Genomic DNA, 16,780 nt, shown 5'->3' on the forward strand with positions numbered 1-16,780 from the left:
ACCCAAAAGGGGCCGAAATGGGGATGAACGAGGATAAACGGGGCAGAATGGGACCCGAATGGGGCGGAACGGTGATGAACTGGGGGGGAAAGGGCCCCAAATGGGGAAAACCAAGGATGAACAGCAGAAGGGAGGGAGGGAATGGGCACCAGTGGAGCTGAACGGGTCCGAAATGGGAACAAACTGGGGCTGAATGGGGCAGAATGGGGATGAGCTGGGAGGATTGGGCCCAAATGGAGTTAAACGGGGATGAACCGGGGCGGGGAAGGGGTCTGAACAGGTCCTGAATGAGGAGGAATGGTGAATGGAGCCCCAAACAGAGCAGAACGGGGGTGAATGGAGCAGAATGGGGTCCAAATGGGGCCAAACAGGGCAGAATGGGGTCCAAATGGGGCTAAACAGGGCAGAATGGGACTCAAATTGGGCCCAAACAGGGCAGAATGGGGGTGAATGGAGCAGAATGGGGTCCAAATGGGGCTAAACAGGGCAGAATGGGGCTCAAATTGGGCCCAAACAGGGCAGAATGGGGGTGAATGGAGCAGAATGGGGTCGAAATGGGCCCAAACAGGGCAGAATGGGGCTCAAATTGGGCCCAAACAGGGCAGAACGGGAGTGAATGGAGCAGAATGGGGTTCAAATGGGGCCAAACAGGGCAGAATGGGGCTCAAATTGGGCCCAAACAGGGCAGAACGGGGGTGAATGGAGCAGAATGGGGTCCAAATGGGGCGAAACAGGGCAGAATGGGGCTCAAATTGGGCCCAAACAGGGCAGAACGGGGGTGAATGGAGCAGAATGGGGTTCAAATGGGGCCAAACAGGGCAGAATGGGGCTCAAATTGGGCCCAAACAGGGCAGAATGGGGTCCAAATGGGGCTAAACAGGGCAGAATGGGGCTCAAATTGGGCCCAAACGGGGCAGAATGGGGTCCAAATGGAGCCAAACAGAGCAGAATGGGGTCCAAATGGGGCTAAACAGGGCAGAATGGGGTCCAAATGGGGCTAAACAGAGCAGAATGGGGCTCAAATTGGGCCCAAACGGGGCAGAACAGGGTCCAAATGGAGCCAAACAGAGCGGAATGGGGCTCAAATTGGGCCCAAACAGGGCAGAATTGGGTCCAAATGGGGCCAAACAGGGCAGAATGGGGCTCTAATTGGGCCCAAACAGAGCAGAATGGGGTCCAGATGGGGCCAAGTGGATCTCCAAAGGGGCCAAACAGGGCAGAATGGGGTCCAAATGGGGCTAAACAGGGCAGAATGGGGCTCAAATTGGGCCAAACAGAGCAGAATGGGGTCCAAATGGGGCTAAACAGAGCAGAATGGGGCTCAAATTGGGCCCAAAGAGGGCAGAACGGGGGTGAATGGAGTCCAAATGGGGCTAAACAGAGCAGAATGGGGCTCAAATTGGGCCCAAACGGGGCAGAATGGGGTCCAAATGGAGCCAAACAGAGCAGAATGGGGCTCGAATTGGGCCCAAACAGGGCAGAATGGGGCTAAACAGGGCAGAATGGGGCTCAAATTGGGCCCAAACAGGGCAGAATAGGGGTGAATGGATCCCAACGCGACCAAATGGGTCCCGAGCGTCGCTGAACAGCTCTGCCCCGCTCTTTTCACCCCCCCTTCTGTCCCACCCCATAGGCCGTCCATCCGGCAGCTCCGCGCCGCCAGCATGGAATTCCCGGAGCACAGCCGTCAGCTCCTGCGCAGCCTGCGGGATCAACGCGCCCAAGGTTTCCTGTGCGACTGCACGGTGCTGGTGGGCAGCGCGCCGTTCCCTGCTCACCGCGCCGTCCTGGCCGCCTGCAGCGCCTTCTTCCACATGTGCTACGCCGAACGCTTGGACAAAGGGGACCTGGTGTGCCTCAACAGCGAGATCGTGACGCCGCCGGCTTTCGGGCTGCTGCTGGAGTTTATGTACGAGGGGAGGTTGGCGCTGGCGGCGACGCCGCTCGAGGACGTCTTGGCCGCCGCCAGTTACCTCCACATGAACGACGTGGTCAAGCTCTGCAAGAAGAAGCTGCAAGCGCGAGCGCCGGCCGAAGCCGACAGCACCAAACGGGAAGAAGGGGAACCCCCGAGCAGCCCCGCACCGCCGCAACCGCACCCGCCCAGCGCCGCTGGCCCCGTCCTCGCTCTCCCCGCACCGGCTCCACAATTCGGCGGTGAGGAGCAGGATGCGCTCCCTCCGGAGCCGCCGGTGCCGCGCGTGGATGTAGCCGACACCACGCAGCCCGGCATGGAGGGGGATTGGCCGCGTGCGGCACCCGCGGAGATCCCTCTTCCCAGCAGCTCGACGGAAGCAGCCGCCGGCACTCCGGGTGGGCTCTGCGCCACGCCGTGGGCTCCTGCCGCAGCCGGGGGGTTGCTCCCCGCCGCCGTTAAGGTGGAAGCCATCGTCATCTCGGATGAAGAGCCGGAAGCGAACGCTCGCCGTCCTGCTGGAATCTTCCCCGGGCCGTCGCGCCCCACGGCGTTCCCGGAGGCGTCGAGGGAGCCGTTGGCATTCGGGCTGCCGGCATTGCGGGAGCCGCTGTTCCTGCCGCCGCTGGAAGGGCGCGGCGGCTTTGGGCTTTTCACCGAGGAGGCTCCGACGTGTCCCACGTGCGGGAAGACGTTCTCGTGCTCTTACACGCTGCGGCGTCACGCCACCGTGCACACGCGGGAGCGCCCCTACGAGTGTCGCCACTGCCTGCGCAGCTACACCCAATCCGGGGACCTCTACCGCCATATCCGCAAAGCCCACAGCCACGGGGCTCCCACGCGCGGCGGGGCCCACGTCGAGCACGAGCGCGACTGCGAGAACCCGCCCTAAACCGGGGAGTGCGGCGGGTGGGGGGGGGGGGAATCGGGAGAGAAACGGGACCGGCGGGCGGCAGGACCCGGGGGAAGCAACGGGACCGGCGGGCGGCAGGACCCGGGGGAAGCAATGAAACCGGCGGGCGTCAGGACCCGGGAGAGCAACGAGACCGGCGGGCGGCAGGACCCGGGGGAAGCAACGGGTGGGGAGGGGGGCGGAGCGGGTGGCCGGAGGTCACGTGAGTGGCAGTGAGGCCACGCCCACTCGGGCCCTTATTTCCGGGGTGGGGGGGTGGAGCAGCCCCAGTGCTGAATCCCAGTAAATCCCAGTCCAGCCCAGTCCCAGCCTCTCCTGCTCCTGCCCAGTGCCTCCCAGTCCATCCCAGTGCCTCCCAGTCCATCCCAGTCTCCTTAAAGCCCCTCCCAGTGCCTCCCAGCCCTACCCCAGTCTGTCCCCATTCATTCCAGTCCCCTCCCAGTGTCTCCCAGTTTGGCCCAGTCTGTCCCTCTCCATCCCAGTCCCCTTCCAGTGCCTCCCAGACCCATCCCAGTGTGTGTGTCCCCTCTCACCACTCCCTCCCAGTTTGACCCAGTCTGTCCCAATCCCCTCCCGCTTCATCCCAGTCCTGTTCTACTCCCTCCCAGTCCATCCCAGTTCTCCCAGTTCAGACCCCTCCGCAGAGGCTTTCAACACTTTAATCACAAAAATAGAGCTCTGTGTCCGCGCCTACAAAAAAGGGGGGGGCGGGGGGGGAGATTTGGGGGGGACCCTGAGGGGAGAATGGGGGGGGGGCTGAGCTGGGGGGTTTGGGGGTGTCAGGAGCAGTTGGGGGGGGTTTGGGGGGGGGGCTGTGGGGTTCATGGGGGGGGGGGAGACTTTGGGGGGGGCTGTGGTTGGGTTGGGGGGGGGAATGGGAGGGTCCATGGGCGGTTTGGGGGGGCTGTGGAGTTTGGGGGGGGGTCCATGGTCGGTTTTGGGGGGGCTGTGGGGGAACTGGGGGGTCCATGGTTGGGTTGGGGGGGGTCCATGGTCAGTTTTGGGGGGCTGTGTGGGAACTGGGGGGGTCCATGGTCGGTTTGGGGGGGGCTGTGGGGGAACTGGGGGGTTCATGGTCGGTTTGGGGGGGGCTGTGGGGGAATGGGGGGGGTCCATGGTTGGTTTGGGGGGGGGCTGTGTGGTTTGGGGGGGTCTGTGGAGTTTAGGGGGGGTCCATGGTCGGTTTGGGGGTGGCTGTGGGTTTTAGGGGTCCCGTGGTTGGTTTTGGGGGCGGCTGTGGGGTTTGGAGGGGCTCTGGGGGTGGCTCTGGGGTTTTGGGGTGGGTCTGTGGATTTTGGGGGGGTCCATGGTCGGTTTTGGGGGGGCTCTGGGGTGGCTCTGGGGTTTTGGGGTGGCTGTGTGGTTTTGGGGTGGTTCTGTGGATTTGGGGGGGCTGTCAGGAGCAGCGCGGCCCGTGGGCGCAGGCCGGGGGGCCCCCCCCGAAGAATCGGGGTTCGGTGAGCGGCCGCAGCAGCAGCGCGAAGAGCAGCGCTCCCAGGGCGTAACACGGCAGCAGCGCCCGGCGGCGGCGGTGCCCCCACGCCGCCCCCAACGCCGGGAACCCCAACCCGTTACACAGCGAGTGGCACAGCACCGGGCCCGCCAGGTGCCCTGCGGACGGACCCACGGACACCGGGACAGACGGACGGACCGGGACGGACGGACACGGGCGGGGACGGACGGACACGGATGGACGGAGATGGGGAGGAGGGGGAATAGGGGTAAAGGGGATTGGGGAGAGGGGGGGGGGCATGGAGAGATGGAGGAGGGGATGTGGGGACAGACGGACATGGATGGACAGACGGATACGGACAGACAGACAGACGGACACAGACGGACGGACAGACCGGGACGGATGGACATGGATGGATGGATGGAGATGGGGAGGGGGGGGAATAGGGGTAAAGGGGATTAGGGAGAAGGGGAGGGGGCATGGAGAGATGGAGGAGGGGATGGGGGGACAGACGGACACGAGGGGAGGGACAGACAGACAGATGGGGGGACGGGGACAGAGGGACACGGGGACAGACGGACATGGACGGGGACGGATGGACATGGATGGATGGAGATGGGGAGGGGGGGAATAGGGGTAAAGGGGATTGGGGAGAAGGGGAGGGGGGCATGGAGAGATGGAGGAGGGGATGTGGGGACAGACGGACACGAGGGGACAGAGGGGGACAGACAGACAGATGGGGGGACGGGGACAGAGGGGGACATGGGGACAGACAGGGACAGACGGACACGGGGGGGAATAGGGGTAAAGGGGATTGGGGAGGGGAGGGGGGCATGGAGAGATGGAGGGGGGGATGTGGGGACAGATGGACACGGATGGACAGACAGACAGACAGATGGGGGGACGGGGACAGAGGGACACGGGGACAGACGGACACGGACGGGGACGGATGGATGGATGGACACGGGGGGGGAATAGGAGTAAAGGGGATTGGGGAGAGGGGAGGGGGCATGGAGAGATGGAGGAGGGGATGTGGGGACAGACGGACACGGATGGACAGACAGACAGATGGGGGGACGGGGACAGAGGGAAACGGGGACAGACGGACACGGACGGGGACGGATGGATGGATGGACACGGGGGGGGGAATAGGGGTAAAGGGGATTGGGGAGAAGGGGAGGGGGCATGGAGAGATGGAGGAGGGGGTGTGGGGACAGACGGACACGGATGGACGGACAGACGGACACGGACGGACGGACAGACGGACACAGACGGATGGACAGACGGACATGGACGGACATGGATGGATGGATGGAGATGGGGGGGGTGGAATAGGGGTAAAGGGGATTGGGGAGAAGGGGAGGGGGCATGGAGAGATGGAGGAGGGGATGTGGGGACAGACGGACACGGATGGACAGACGGACAGATGGGGGACGGGGACAGAGGGGGACATGGGGACAGACAGGGACAGACGGACACGGACGGGGACGGATGGACATGGATGGATGGATGGAGATGGGGGGGGGGGAATAGGGGTAAAGGGGATTGGGGAGAAGGGGAGGGGGGCATGGAGAGATGGAGGGGGGGATGTGGGGACAGACGGACACGAGGGGACAGACGGACAGATGGGGGGACGGGGACAGAGGGGGACACGGGGACAGACGGACACAGAGACAGATGGACACGGGGAGGAATAGGGGTAAAGGGGATTGGGGAGGGGGGGGCATGGGGAGATGGAGGGGGGGATGTGGGGACAGACGGACACGGATGGACAGACAGACACGGATGGACAGACAGACAGATGGGGGGACGGGGACAGAGGGGGACATGGGGACAGACGGACACGGACGGACGGACATGAGGGGACGGGGAGACGGGACAGAGGGACGTGGGGACAGACGGACAGACACGGGGACAGGGACAGAGGGACATGGGGACAGAGGGAGACATGGGGACAGACAGACGTGGGGACAGACAGACGTGGAGGACAGGGACAGAGGGACACAGGGACAGAGGGGGACATGGGGACAGAGGGGGACATGGGGACAGACAGACAGACATGGGGGGACAAGGACAGAGGGGACAGAGAGACATGGACAGAGGGACATGGGGGACAGACAGATATGGGATGACCGAGACACAGGGACAGAGGGGCATGGACAGACGGACAGAGAGATGTGGGGACAGAGAAACAGGGACAGAGGGGGACAGAAAGACAGACAGACACGGGGTGACAAGGACACAGGGAACAGAGGGTCGTGGACAGACGGACAAGGGACAGACAGACAGACACGGGGGGATGGGGACAGAGGGGGACATGAAGGGACATGGACAGAGGGACAGACAGACGGACACGGGGGGATGGGGACAGAGGGGGACATGAAGGGACATGGACAGAGGGACAGACAGACGGACAAGGGGACACAGACGCAGCAGATGGGGTTTTGGGGGACAGACAAACATGGGGGGGGGGTAAGGGGACAGACAGACGGACACAGAGGGAATGGAGCGCGGTCAGGTCAGACCTCAGCGCCCCCCAAACCTCCCTCAGCCCCCCCTTAATCTTGGGGTGCCCCTGGGGGGGGTCCTGAGGGGTTTGGGGGACCCCAGAGGGGTTTGAGGGGTCCCAAGTGGGTTCCAAAGGGTTTTGGGGGGTCCTGAGGGGGTCCCAGAGAGGTTTTGGGGGATCCCAGAGGGGTTTGAGGGGTCCCAAGTGGGTCCCGAAGGGTTTTGGGGGGTCCCAAGGGGGTCCCAGAGAGGTTTTGGGGGATCCCAGAGGGATTTGAGGGGTCCCAAGTGGGTCCCGAAGGGTTTTGGGGGGTCCTAAGGGGGTCCCAGAAGGGTTTTGGGGGACCCCAGAGGGGTTTGAGGGGTCCCAAGTGGGTTCCAAAGGGTTTTGGGGGGTCCTGAGGGGGTCCCAGAGGGGTTTTTGGGGGATCCCAGAGGGATTTGAGGGGTCCCAAGGGGGTCCTGAAGGGTTTTAGGGGGTCCTGAGGGGGTCCCAGAGGGGTTTTGGGGGACCCCAGAGGGATTTGAGGGGTCCCAAGTGGGTCCCGAAGGGTTTTGGGGGGTCCTGAGGGGGTCCCAGAGGGGTGTTTTGGGGGGCCCTGAGGGGGTCCCAGAGGGGTTTTTTGGGGGGGCCCTGAGGAGGTCCCAGAGGGGTTTTTTGGGGGGGCCCTGAGGGGGTCCCAGAGGGGTGTTTTGGGGGGCCCTGAGGGGGTCCCAGAGGGGTGTTTTGGGGGGTCCTGAGGGGGTCCCAGAGGGGTTTTTTGGGGGGGCCCTGAGGGGGTCCCAGAGGGGTGTTTTGGGGGGCCCTGAGGGGGTCCCAGAGGGGTTTTTTGGGGGGGCCCTGAGGGGGTCCCAGAGGGGTTTTGGGGGGGCCCTGTACCCCCACCTGTGCGGAGGAAGATGAAGGCGGTGTAAGCGCCGAAGAGCGCAGTGTAGGAGAACTGGAACGCTGCGGGGGCAAAAGTGGGGGGTCAGGGCACCCCAAATCCCACCCCCCTACAATTGGGGACACCCCCCCATCCCCACCCCCCCCCGGCACCCCAAAGTCACCCCCAAATCCACCCTGAAACCCCCAATGCACCCCCCGGAATGCCCAAATCTGCCCTCAGACCCCCCCCAGACCCCCCAAGTATCCCCCAAGACACCCCAAATTGCCTTAAGCACCCCCAAATCTGCCCCCAGGCCCCCCAAATCCCCTCCTAAATGCCCTATATCCCCCCAAGACACCCCAAATTGCCTTAAGCACCCCCAAATCTGCCCCCAGGCCCCCCCAAATCCCCTCCTAAATGCCCTATATCCCCCCCAGACACCCCAAATTGCCCTGAGCACCCCCAAATCCACCCCTCTGTCACCTCGAATTTGCCCCAGGCACCCCCAAATCTGCCCCCAGGCACCCCAGATTCCTCTGTAGACCCCCCCAAAAACCCCCTAGGCACCCCAAATCCCCCCCTAGACCCCCCCAAATCCCCCCTAGGCACCCCAAATCCCCCCCTAGACCCCCCCAAATACCCCATAGGCACCCCAAATCCCCCCCTAGGTCCCCCAAATACCCCTAGGCACCCCAAATCCCCACCTAGACCCCCCCAAATACCCCATAGGCACCCCAAATCCCCCCTAGGCACCCCAAATCCCCCTCTAGACCCCCCAAATCCCACCTAGGCACCCCAAATCCCCACCTAGACGCCCCCAGATACCCCCTAGACCCCCCAAATCCCCCCTAGGCACCCCAAATCCCCCCTAGACCCCCCCCAAATACCCCCTAGGCACCCCAAATCCCCCCTAGACCCCCCCAAATCCCCACCTAGACCCCCGAAATCCCCCTCAGATCCCCCCCTAGATGCCCCGGATACCCCCTAGACCCATCAAACCTGCCCCCAGGCACCCCAAATCCCCCCCTAGACACCCCAAATCCCTCCCAAATACCCCCTAGGCACCCCAGATACGCCCCAGGCACCCCAAATCCTCACCTAGACCCCCCAAATCCCCCCCTAGATGCCCCGGATACCCCCTAGACCCACCAAACCTGCCCCCAGGCACCCCAAATCCCCCCCTAGACACCCCAAATCCCCCCCAAATACCCCCTAGGCACCCCAGATACGCCCCAGGCACCCCAAATCCTCACCTAGACCCCCCAAATACCCCCCTAGACCCCCCAAATCCCCCTCAGATCCCCCCCTAGATGCCCCAGATACCCCCTAGACCCACCAAACCTGCCCCCAGGCACCCCAAATCCCCCCCTAGACACCCCAAATCCCCCCCTAGACCCCCCAAATACCCCCTAGACCCCCCAAATACCCCCTAGGCACCCCAGATACGCCCCAGCCACCCCAAATCCCCCCCTAGACCCCCCCAAATACCCCCTAGGCACCCCAAATCCCGCTCAGATCCCCCCCTAGATGCCCCAGATACCCCCTAGACCCACCAAACCTGCCCCCAGGCACCCCAAATCCCCCCCTAGACCCCCCAAATACCCCTCAGACACCCCAAATCCCCCCTAGGCACCCCAAATCCCCACCTAGACCCCCCAAATCCCCACCTAGACCCCCCCAAATCCCCCCCTAGATGCCCCGGATACCCCCTAGACCCACCAAACCTGCCCCCTAGACACCCCAAATCCCCCCTTAGACCCCCCAAATCCCCCTCAGACACCCCAAATCCCCCCCCCCCCCAGCGCCCCCCCAAATCCCCCCCAATTCGTACCTGCTGCCATGAAGATGCTGCCGATCGAACCTTGCCGGAACCGGAGCTGTTCGATAACGTGGTGGAAATGGGCTGGAAGGGGTAGGAAAAAGCTCATCAAGGGAAGGATTTTGGGGTGCTGGGGGGGTTTTGGGGAGCTCCCCACTCACCGACGCCGAAGAAGAGGGGGCAGGCGAGCACGGCGGGGCCGGGGCCGGTGCACGGCACGAGCATGGGCAACATGCAGGCGCGGAAAACCAGCTCCTCGGTCAACGGAGCCACCACCTGGTTCCGGAGCCAGCGGACGTCGGCGACGCACAGCGCCCAGAAACGGGGATCTGGAATAGAAAGGGAGAGGGGCACCCCAAGATCCAACAGCCAGGATCCCAAAATCCAGCTCGGCTATAGCCCAATCCTACCGCCCTGCTCCAAATCCAAGAGGTTTCTCCTCAAAAGCTCAACTGCAGCAGCTCCAAAGCTGCCATCTTGCTCTGGATTCCCCAAATCCAAGAGATTTCGCCCCAAAAACTCAACGCCCCACACCACGATCCCTAAATCCAAGAGGTTTTCCGCCAGAAAATCAACTCTGTTAGGACAAAAACTCAACTGCCAGCTCCAGGATTCCCAAATCCAAGAGGTTTCGCCCCAAAAACTCAACGCTGCCACCCCAAAATCCCAACTCCCAGCTCCAGAATTCCCAAATCCAAGAGGTTTCACCCCAAAAACTCAACTCTCAGCTCCAGGATCCCCAAATCCAAGAGGTTTCTCCCCAAAATCTCAACTCTGCCACCCCAAAATCCCAACTCCCAGCTCCAGGATTCCCAAATCCAAGAGGTTTCACCCCAAAAACTCAACTCTGCCACACCAAAATCCCAACTCCCAGCTCCAGGATTCCCAAATCCAAGAGGTTTCACCCCAAAATTCCAACTCTCAGCTCCAGAATCCCCAAATCCAAGAGGTTTCACCCCAAAAACTCAACTCTCAGCTCCAGGATCCTCAAATCCAAGAGGTTTCACCCCAAAATCCCAACTCTCAGCTCCAGAATCCCCAAATCCAAGAGGTTTCACCCCAAAATCTCAACTCTCAGCTCCAGGATCCCCAAATCCAAGAGATTTCACCCCAAAATCTCAACTCCCAGCTCCAGGATTCCCAAATCCAAGAGGTTTTACCCCAAAAACTCAACTCTGCCACCAAAAAAAACGACTCCACAACTTGAGATCCTCAAACCCAAGAGGTTTCACCCCAAAAACTCAACTCTGCCACCCCAAAATCCCAACTCCCAGCTCCAGAATCCCCAAATCCAAGAGGTTTCACCCCAAAAACTCAACTCTGCCACCCCAAAATCTCAACTCTCAGCTCCAGGATCCCCAAATCCAAGAGGTTTCTTCCCAAAATCTCAACTCCCAGCTCCAGAATCCCCAAATCCAAGAGGTTTCACCCCAAAAACTCAACTCCGCCACCCCAAAATCTCAACTCTCAGCTCCAGGATCCCCAAATCCAAGAGGTTTCACCCCAAAATCCCAACTCTCAGCTCCAGGATTCCCAAATCCAAGAGGTTTCACCCCAAAACCTCAACTCTGCCACCCCAAAATCCCAACTCCCGGCTCCAGAATCCCCAAATCCAAGAGGTTTCTCCCCAAAATCCCAACCCTTCCACCTCCAAACCCCTTCCCGGATCTCCCAAATCCAACAGCTTTCACCCCAAAACTCAACGCTCCCCTCTTCTTTATCTCCGTACCCAAAGCCACGCGGATGCCGTCGAGCCACCGCCAGGGACAATCCATGGACAGTTGGATGAGGGGCCCCAAGAAGAGGATCTGGGGGTTCAAGAGGGAGGTCAGGGGGTGTCAAAGGGGTCCCCCAAAACCTCTCGTTCCCCCCAGAACCCACCATGGTGAGCAGCAGCGGCAGCAGCGTCGCCGGCACCAACCCTTCCAGCCGCAGCCCCAAGAGCGTCGCCAGCGGCGTCTCCGGCTGCGGGGAAGGAGAAAAAAAGAGGAGAAAAGGGGGAGATCAGTTCTCCCCACTTCTAAATTTGGGGGTCCCCCCCCCCCTGCACCCCAACTCCAGGCTCACCCGGATGCCCGTGAGCTCTTTCCAGAGCCAAACGAGGAACGGAGAGAGCCCCGAGACCACCAGGACGCTGGTGAAGCGGCGCTTGATCACCGACGGGTGGTCCCTGTCGGGGGGAACGGGGTGTCAGGAGGGGCTCCCCCAAATCCACCGCCCCCCCCGGACCCTATAGGCACCCCCTCAGTACCCTACAGACCCCCCAAGTACCCCTAATACCCTATAGACCCCCGAGTTTGCCCCCCAATACCCTATAAACCCCCCCAAGTACCCCCTATAGACAACTCTCAAGGCCTCTCGAAGCGCCCCAGAGCCCCATCATACCCTATGGACCCCCCAAATACCCTATAGACCCCCCCCAGTACCCCCAATACCCTATAGACCCCCCCAAGTACCCCAATACCCTATAGACCCCCAATGTTGCCCCATAGACCCCCCTAAGTACCCTATAGACCCCCCAAGTACCCCCAATCCCCTGTAGAACTCCCGATATTCCCCCTATAGACCCCCCTCAGTTCCCAGTTCCCCCCAGTCCTCCCAGTTCCCCCCGATTCATGGTGCCCCCCAGTCCTCCCAGTGCCCTCCAGCCCCGCCAGTTCCCAGTTCCCCCCAGTCCTCCCAGCTGCTTCCAGTCCTCCCAGTTCCCCCAGTCCTCCCAGTCCCTTCCAGCCCCCTCAGTTCCCAGTTCCCCCCAGTCCTCCCAGTTCCCCCCAGTCCTTCCAGTGCCCTCCAGCCCCCTCAGTTCCCAGTTCCCCCCAGTCCTCCCAGTCCCCTCCAGTCCTCCCAGTGCCCTCCAGCCCCCTCAGTTCCCAGTTCCCCCCAGTCCTCCCAGTTCCCCCCAGTCCTCCCAGTTCCCCCCAGTCCTCCCAGTACCCTCCAGTCCCCTCAGTTCCCAGTTCCCCCCAGTCCTCCCAGTTCCCTCCAGTCCTTCCAGTTCCCCCCAGTCCTCCCAGTGCCCTCCAGCCCCCTCAGTTCCCAGTTCCCCCCAGTCCTCCCAGCTGCTTCCAGTCCTCCCAGTTCCCCCAGTCCTCCCAGTGCCCTCCAGCCCCCCCAGTTCCCAGTTCCCCCCAGTCCTCCCATTTCCCCCCAGTTCTCCCAGTCCCCTCCAGCCCCGCCAGTTCCCCCCAGTTCCCCCCAGTCCCCTCCAGCCCCCCCAGTTCCCAGTTCCTCCCAGTTCTCCCAGCCCCCCCAGTTCCCAGTTCCCCCCAGTTCTCCCAGTCCCCTCCAGCCCCCCCAGTTCCCAGTTCCCCCCAGTTGCTTCCAGCCCCCCCAGTTCTCCCCAGTTCTCCCAGTTCCCCCGTCCTCCCAGTCCCCTCCAGCCCCCCCAGTTCCCAGTTCTCCCAGTTGCTTCCAGCCCTCCCAGTTCCCCCCAGTCCTCCCAGAGCCCTCCAGTCCCCTCAGTTCCCTGTTCCCCCCAGTACTCCCAGTTCCCCCCGTTTCCCCTCAGTCCTCCCAGTCCCCCCGCCGCCCCCCGGTTCCCGTTCCCGCCCCGGTCCCCGGTTCCCCCCCCCGTACCGCGGCAGGGTGCGGCCCCACACGTAGAGGCTGCCCACGTAGCCGCAGGCCAGGCCGAGGCAGCCGAGCACGGCGGCCCAGCACGGGGCGCCCCCCCCCGCCGCCACCGGCACCGGAGCCGGCCCGGGAGCGGGCGCCGCCATCGCGGGGGCGGGGCCGCGGCCGAGGGGCGGGGCCGCGGGCTGGGGCGCGGGAAGGGGGCGGAGCCCCACGGGAAGGGGCGGGGACAATAGTTGGGGTAGGGGGAAAATGGGCGGGGAAGGACAAGGGAGGGGCCGCTCCCTGGAAAAGGGGCGGTGCCAAGTACTGGGATGGAGAAAGGGGCGGGGCCGTGCGGGGAAGGCGCGGGGCCATTGGCTGAGGCAGGTAAAGGGGCGGGGCCATGCGGCTATGGGGCGGGACCAACACCTAGTGTTGGGAAAAGGGGCGGGGCCAACGGTTTGGGGCAGTGGGAAAGGGGCGGAGCCAGTGGCTGAGGCGGGAAAGGAGGCGCGGTCACACAGGAAAGGGGCGGCACCAGGGGTCGAGGGGCGGGGTCTGTGAGAGGGGGCGTGGTCTATAGTATGGGCGGGGTCAGTCAGTTGTGGGCGGGGTCTGAGTGAGGGCGGGGCCATGGGCGAGGGGTTAGAAGGGAGGGGGCAAACAGCTGGGAGCTGGTGGGGAACTGGGACCAAACTGGGACCAACTGGGTTGACTGGTTTTGATTGGGAGAACCGGGAGAGCCAGAACCGAGTGGGGAAACTGGGATAGACTGGGACCAACTGGGGAAACTGGGACTGATGGGGCAAACTGGGACCAAACTGGGACCAACTGGGTGGACTGGTTTTGATTGGGAGAACTGGGAGAGCCAGAACCGATTGGGAAAACTGGGATAGACTGGGACCGACTGGGGGAACTGGGACTGATGGGGCAAACTGGGACCAAACTGGGACCAAACTGGGTGGACTGGTTTTGATTAGGAGAACTGGGAGAGATAGAACCAACGGGAAAAACTGGGATAGACTGGGACCGACTGGGGGAACTGGGACTGATGGGGCAAACAGGGACCAAACTGGGAGCAACTGGGTGGACTGGTTTTGATTGGGAGAACTGGGAGAGCCAGAACTGACTGGGAAAACTGGGATAGACTGGGACTGACTGGGAAAACTGGGATAGACTGGGACTGACTGAGGGAACTGGGATAGACTGGGACAGACTGGGGGAACTGGGATAGACTGGGACAGACTGGGGGAACTGGGACTGATGGGGCAAACTGGGACTGACTGGGGGAACTGGGACCAAACTGGGACCAACTGGGTGGACTGGTTTTGACTGGGAGAACTGGGAGAGCCAGAACCGATTGGGAAAACTGGGATAGACTGGGACCGACTGGGGGAACTGGGACTGATGGGGCAAACTGGGACCAACTGAGGCAACTGGGACCAAACTGGGAGCAACTGGGTGGACTGGTTTTGATTAGGAGAACTGGGAGAGATAGAACCAACTGGAAAAACTGGGATAGACTGGGACCGACTGGGGAAACTGGGACTGATGGGGCAAACTGGGAACAACTGAGGCAACTGGGACCAAACTGGGTGGACTGGTTTTGATTAGGAGAACTGGGAGAGATAGAACTGGGGAAACTGGGATAGACTGGGACCGAGTGGGGCAAACTGGGACCGATGGGGCAAACTGGGACCTTCTGGGGGAACTGGGACCAAACTGGGCCAAACTTGAACAGACTGGGTGGACTGGGAGGGACTGGAAGAACTGGGATTGACTGGGGGAACTGGGTGGGTGTTTCCAGTCCCGTGAACTGGGTGAACTGGGTGAACTGGTGCGGCACAGGTCAATCCCAGTCCCTCAGCCCGGCCGCATCCTGCTGTGGAGCCTGGGGGAGGAAAGGGTTAACGGCACCCCCGGGTGGATGATAATTAATTGGGGGGTGCTAATTGGGGGTAAATTGGTGTTAATTGGGGTAAATTGGTGCTAATTGGGGGGGCGATGGGTGCTAATTGCGGGTAAATTGGTGCTAATTGGGGGGGCGATGGGTGCTAATTTGGGATAAATTGGTGCTAATTGGGGATAAATTGGTGCTAATTGGGAGTGGATGGGTGCTAATTGGGGGGCGATGGGTGCTAATTGGGGGGCGATGGGTGCTAATTGGGGTAAATTGGTGCTAATTGGGGTAAATTGGTGCTAATTGGGGGGTTGGATGGGTGCTAATTGGGGATAAATTGGTTTCAATTGGGGGTGAATTGGTGCTAATTGGGGGTAAATTGGTGCTAATTGGGGGTAAATTGGTGCTAATTGGGGGTAAATTGGTATTAATTGGGTGTGGATGGGTGCTAATTGGTGCTAATTGGGGATAGATTGGTGCTAATTGGGGATAGATTGGTGCTAATTGGGGGGTTGGATGGGTGCTAATTGGGGATAAATTGGGGTTAATGAGTGCTAAATGGGGGTGTATGGCTTAATGGGTGCTAATTAGGGGGTTGATGGGTGCTAAATGGGGGTGTATGGATTAATCGGGGCTAATTAGGGGGTTAATGGGTGTTAAATGGGGGTGTATGGCTTAATGGGGGCTAATTAGGGGGTTAATAGATACTAATTAGGGGGTGTATGGCTTAATGGTGGCTAACTAGGGGGTTAATGGGGGCTAAATGGGGGTGTATGGCTTAATGGGGACTAATTAGGGGGTGTATGGCTTAATGGGTGCTAATTAGGGGGCTAATGGGTGCTAAATGGGGGTGTATGGATTAATCGGGGCTAATTAGGGGGTTAATGGGTGCTATATGGGGGTGTATGGCTTAATGGGTGCTAATTAGGGGGTTAATGGGTGATAAATGGGGGCGTATGGCTTAATGGGGGCTAATTAGGGGGTTAATGGGTGATAAATGGGGGTGTATGGCTTAATGGGGGCTAATTAGGGGGTTAATGGGTGATAAATGGGGGTGTATGGCTTAATGGGGGCTAATTAGGGGGTTAATGGGTGATAAATGGGGGTGTATGGCTTAATGGGGGCTAATTAGGGGGTTAATGGGTGATAAATGGGGTGTATGGCTTAATGGTGGCTAATTAGGGCGTTAATGGGGGCTAACTAGGGGGTTAATGGGGGCTAATTAGGGGGTGTATGGCTTAATGGGGGCTAATTAGGGGGTGTATGGCTTAATGGGGGCTAATTAGGGGGTTAATGGGTGCTAAATGGGGGTGTATGGATTAATCGGGGTTAATTAGGGGGCTAATGGGTGCTAAATGGGGGTGCATGGCTTAATGGGTGCTAATTGGGGTAACGGGTGCTAATTAGGGATATTAATGAGTGCTAATTGGGGGTCACCTCACTACTCGGGGTCCCCTCGTCCTCCTCCTCCTCCTCCTCCTCCCTCCCGCGGCGCCTCCGCGGCTGCTCTGATGGAGACCCTGGAGGAGGAAGAGGGGGGTGTTAATGAGTTTGGAGGGGGGAGCGTTAATGAGTTTTGGGGTGCAGGAGCCCCCCCGCAATGGCCCCTCACCCCTGGGGGCGTCGCAGGCGGTGCGGGATAAGCGTCGCCCATGGGTGACGGCCACCAAACTCCGCCGCGCGGCCGCCGCCAGCGCCGGGGTGTCCTCAGCCTGGAAGGATGGGAGGGGGGGAAAAGTGGGGGGTGAGACCCCCACCCCAGGGGGTGTCCCCCCCACTTTCCTGACCCCCCCCCAAACCTCCATGGCGTGCAGGCAGGCCTGGCGGAAGCGGGCGCTGGTGCTGGCG

At 61.4% G+C, this 16,780-nt stretch overlaps 2 protein-coding genes across 2 annotated transcripts; one reads left to right on the forward strand and one right to left on the reverse strand.

The window, feature by feature from the left end:
- Positions 1 to 1,487: 1,487 nt before the first annotated feature.
- ZBTB3 (zinc finger and BTB domain containing 3) lies at positions 1,488 to 3,256 on the forward strand. The gene has a single exon (XM_054052493.1). It carries the CDS (start codon positions 1,545 to 1,547, stop codon positions 2,805 to 2,807), a length of 1,263 nt encoding a protein of 420 aa, XP_053908468.1. The 5' UTR covers positions 1,488 to 1,544; the 3' UTR covers positions 2,808 to 3,256.
- Positions 3,257 to 4,092: 836 nt separating this feature from the next.
- RCE1 (Ras converting CAAX endopeptidase 1) lies at positions 4,093 to 13,232 on the reverse strand. Its single transcript, XM_054052494.1, has 9 exons — positions 13,054 to 13,232; positions 11,545 to 11,647; positions 11,359 to 11,442; positions 11,207 to 11,285; positions 9,639 to 9,806; positions 9,490 to 9,561; positions 7,676 to 7,738; positions 4,192 to 4,439; positions 4,093 to 4,120 (listed from the first exon to the last, which is right to left on the reverse strand). Exons 1-8 carry the CDS (start codon positions 13,194 to 13,196, stop codon positions 4,225 to 4,227), a joined length of 927 nt encoding a protein of 308 aa, XP_053908469.1. The 5' UTR covers positions 13,197 to 13,232; the 3' UTR covers positions 4,093 to 4,120; positions 4,192 to 4,224.
- Between the last annotated feature and the right edge of the window lie 3,548 nt (positions 13,233 to 16,780).

Source organism: Cuculus canorus, chromosome 34 (genome assembly GCF_017976375.1).
Source record: "Cuculus canorus isolate bCucCan1 chromosome 34, bCucCan1.pri, whole genome shotgun sequence".
In the NCBI taxonomy this organism is placed as follows: Eukaryota; Metazoa; Chordata; class Aves; order Cuculiformes; family Cuculidae; genus Cuculus; species Cuculus canorus.